This window comes from Nanorana parkeri, unplaced genomic scaffold (assembly GCF_000935625.1).
Source record: "Nanorana parkeri isolate BGI_ZX_2015 unplaced genomic scaffold, ASM93562v1 scaffold749, whole genome shotgun sequence".
In the NCBI taxonomy this organism is placed as follows: domain Eukaryota; kingdom Metazoa; phylum Chordata; class Amphibia; order Anura; family Dicroglossidae; genus Nanorana; species Nanorana parkeri.
This window is the reverse complement of record NW_017307017.1, coordinates 769,380-771,195: the sequence shown is the minus strand read 5'-3', so window position 1 is coordinate 771,195 and position 1,816 is coordinate 769,380. Positions and strand designations below refer to the sequence as shown.

The 1,816-nt window shown below is 41.1% G+C and overlaps 1 protein-coding gene across 1 annotated transcript in view; it reads right to left on the bottom strand.

The window, feature by feature from the left end:
- The window catches only part of ARSA (arylsulfatase A), a 22,393-nt gene that overhangs the window by 11,207 nt on the left and 9,370 nt on the right, over positions 1–1,816 (bottom strand). The window contains exon 4 of the mRNA XM_018564415.1: positions 1,290–1,459. Within this exon, the coding sequence (XP_018419917.1) occupies positions 1,290–1,459 (170 nt within the window). The remainder of the gene's footprint in view (positions 1–1,289; positions 1,460–1,816) is intronic.

Genomic DNA, 1,816 nt, shown 5'->3' with positions numbered 1-1,816 from the left:
GGCCTCCCAGTGATTTAAAAAAAACAATAAAAACTAAAGCTTTAAAATCACTTTAAGGCTTGTTCACACCGAAAGCGTGTGCATTCCAGAGCGGTAGCTGCTGGAACGCACCACGATTGCTAAGCCCTATTGTTTGCGTTTGCAGTGGAACGGAACGCTGGCAAAGTTTTGCCACGTGTCCTTTCGCACTGCTTCGTGGAAGCGGTGCCATTGAATTCAATGCACCGCCACACCCCCTCCCGCCCCAGAAGGCGGGGGAACTTTCTTAGTGATCGCGGTGCATTCCAGCAGCTACCGCTCTTGAACGCACACGCTTTCGGTGTGAACAAGCCCTCAAAGTGACACTAAAATCAGGAGTTAAATCATAAATATGCCCTCAAGTACCTTAGCCATTAACAATACTGGACTTTATTTGTGTATCGGCTGTAGATCCTCAAATCATCTCTGAATTGGTGCCGACACGGTCCTTCCGGGGGGTGGCTACTTTTTTTCCCCATGGTCCCTGTGTGTGTTGTAAAGTAGCCACACCTCCAAGCTTGATCCTGTGAGGGTGGGTGGCTACTTTTGTGATAGACTACAATCTCATGTTTAGTTTAATAATTTGTATTGAAGTTATTGTCCATCACAGGAGTGAACTTGGAGCGGTGGCTACTTTACAACACACACAGGGACCATCGGGAACAACAGTAGCCACCCTCTAGGAGGAAGAACAGTGTCAGCACCCATTCAGAGAGGATTTGAGCACCTACAGCTGAGTGATACACAAAGAGGGTAGTGTTGTCAATAGTTAAGGTATTTGAATGCATTTTTAAGATTTAACTCCTGAGTTTAGTGTCACTTTAATTATGTGCAATAGACAGCACAAACAATCCAGCCCTCACACATGCAAGGCCTCTTTTTAAAGTGTGAAGTTGGTTAAATTAATTAACCTTTATTCTCTTCCAATAAAGCATCCAAACAAACACAGGATAAATCCCATTTCTTATTGAATTCCATGTGGATGTCAGAAATGAACATAATTTAGTTTATGCTTTAGTAAATCAGGTCCACTGATATATGTGGCTCACAATCAATAAACAGGATTGTTTTATGTAAACCACAATAGAGTATGGCTTTTATGCACAAAAGTTCATCAGGCACACTGGTATACTGGTATCCATCAAATCCAATGGCTCTGCCATGTGAAAATCCTTGATTCAGGTGGCTGTTTCTAAAGTCACCACAATGAAAAGACACCATACATCACATTTGCAAACAAGTCGTCTTCTATACCAACATGTGTTACTCACCCATTGTCAGAGGTAAAGATGAAGAGTGTGTTGTTTTGAATTCCCAAATCCCACACCGTCTTTATCAGATCTCCTACTGTTCCATCAAATTCCAGCAATGCATCTCCATACTTTCCTCTTATAGATTGTCCTGTATAGCGAGCACTTGCAAACTGTGGATAATGAGTGTGCTGTGGAAAATAGAACAAAGTTCCAGTGCCTAGGCTGAAGAGCTCTTATCATGGAAAATATTACAGTCCTATTGTTGTCATGTTCACCCAGTGGGTGTAAAAGTACATTTATCTAACAGACAAGAATATTTGTTCATAAACAAAAATATGCAAGGCGAAGAATGTAATTTGAAAAAAAGAAAAAACATGCAATCAAACTTAAAAGAGGCTTTAATATGTCGAGCGAACATTTTGGTTTTGTCCCATTAGCATCCTGCCATGCCTATTCATGTTTCTGGGTCTCTACATTTGTGTGTCAATTATTTGCCACAATAGGAAACCCGACAGACAGTCTGTGTAAGCACATAAAATTATAAT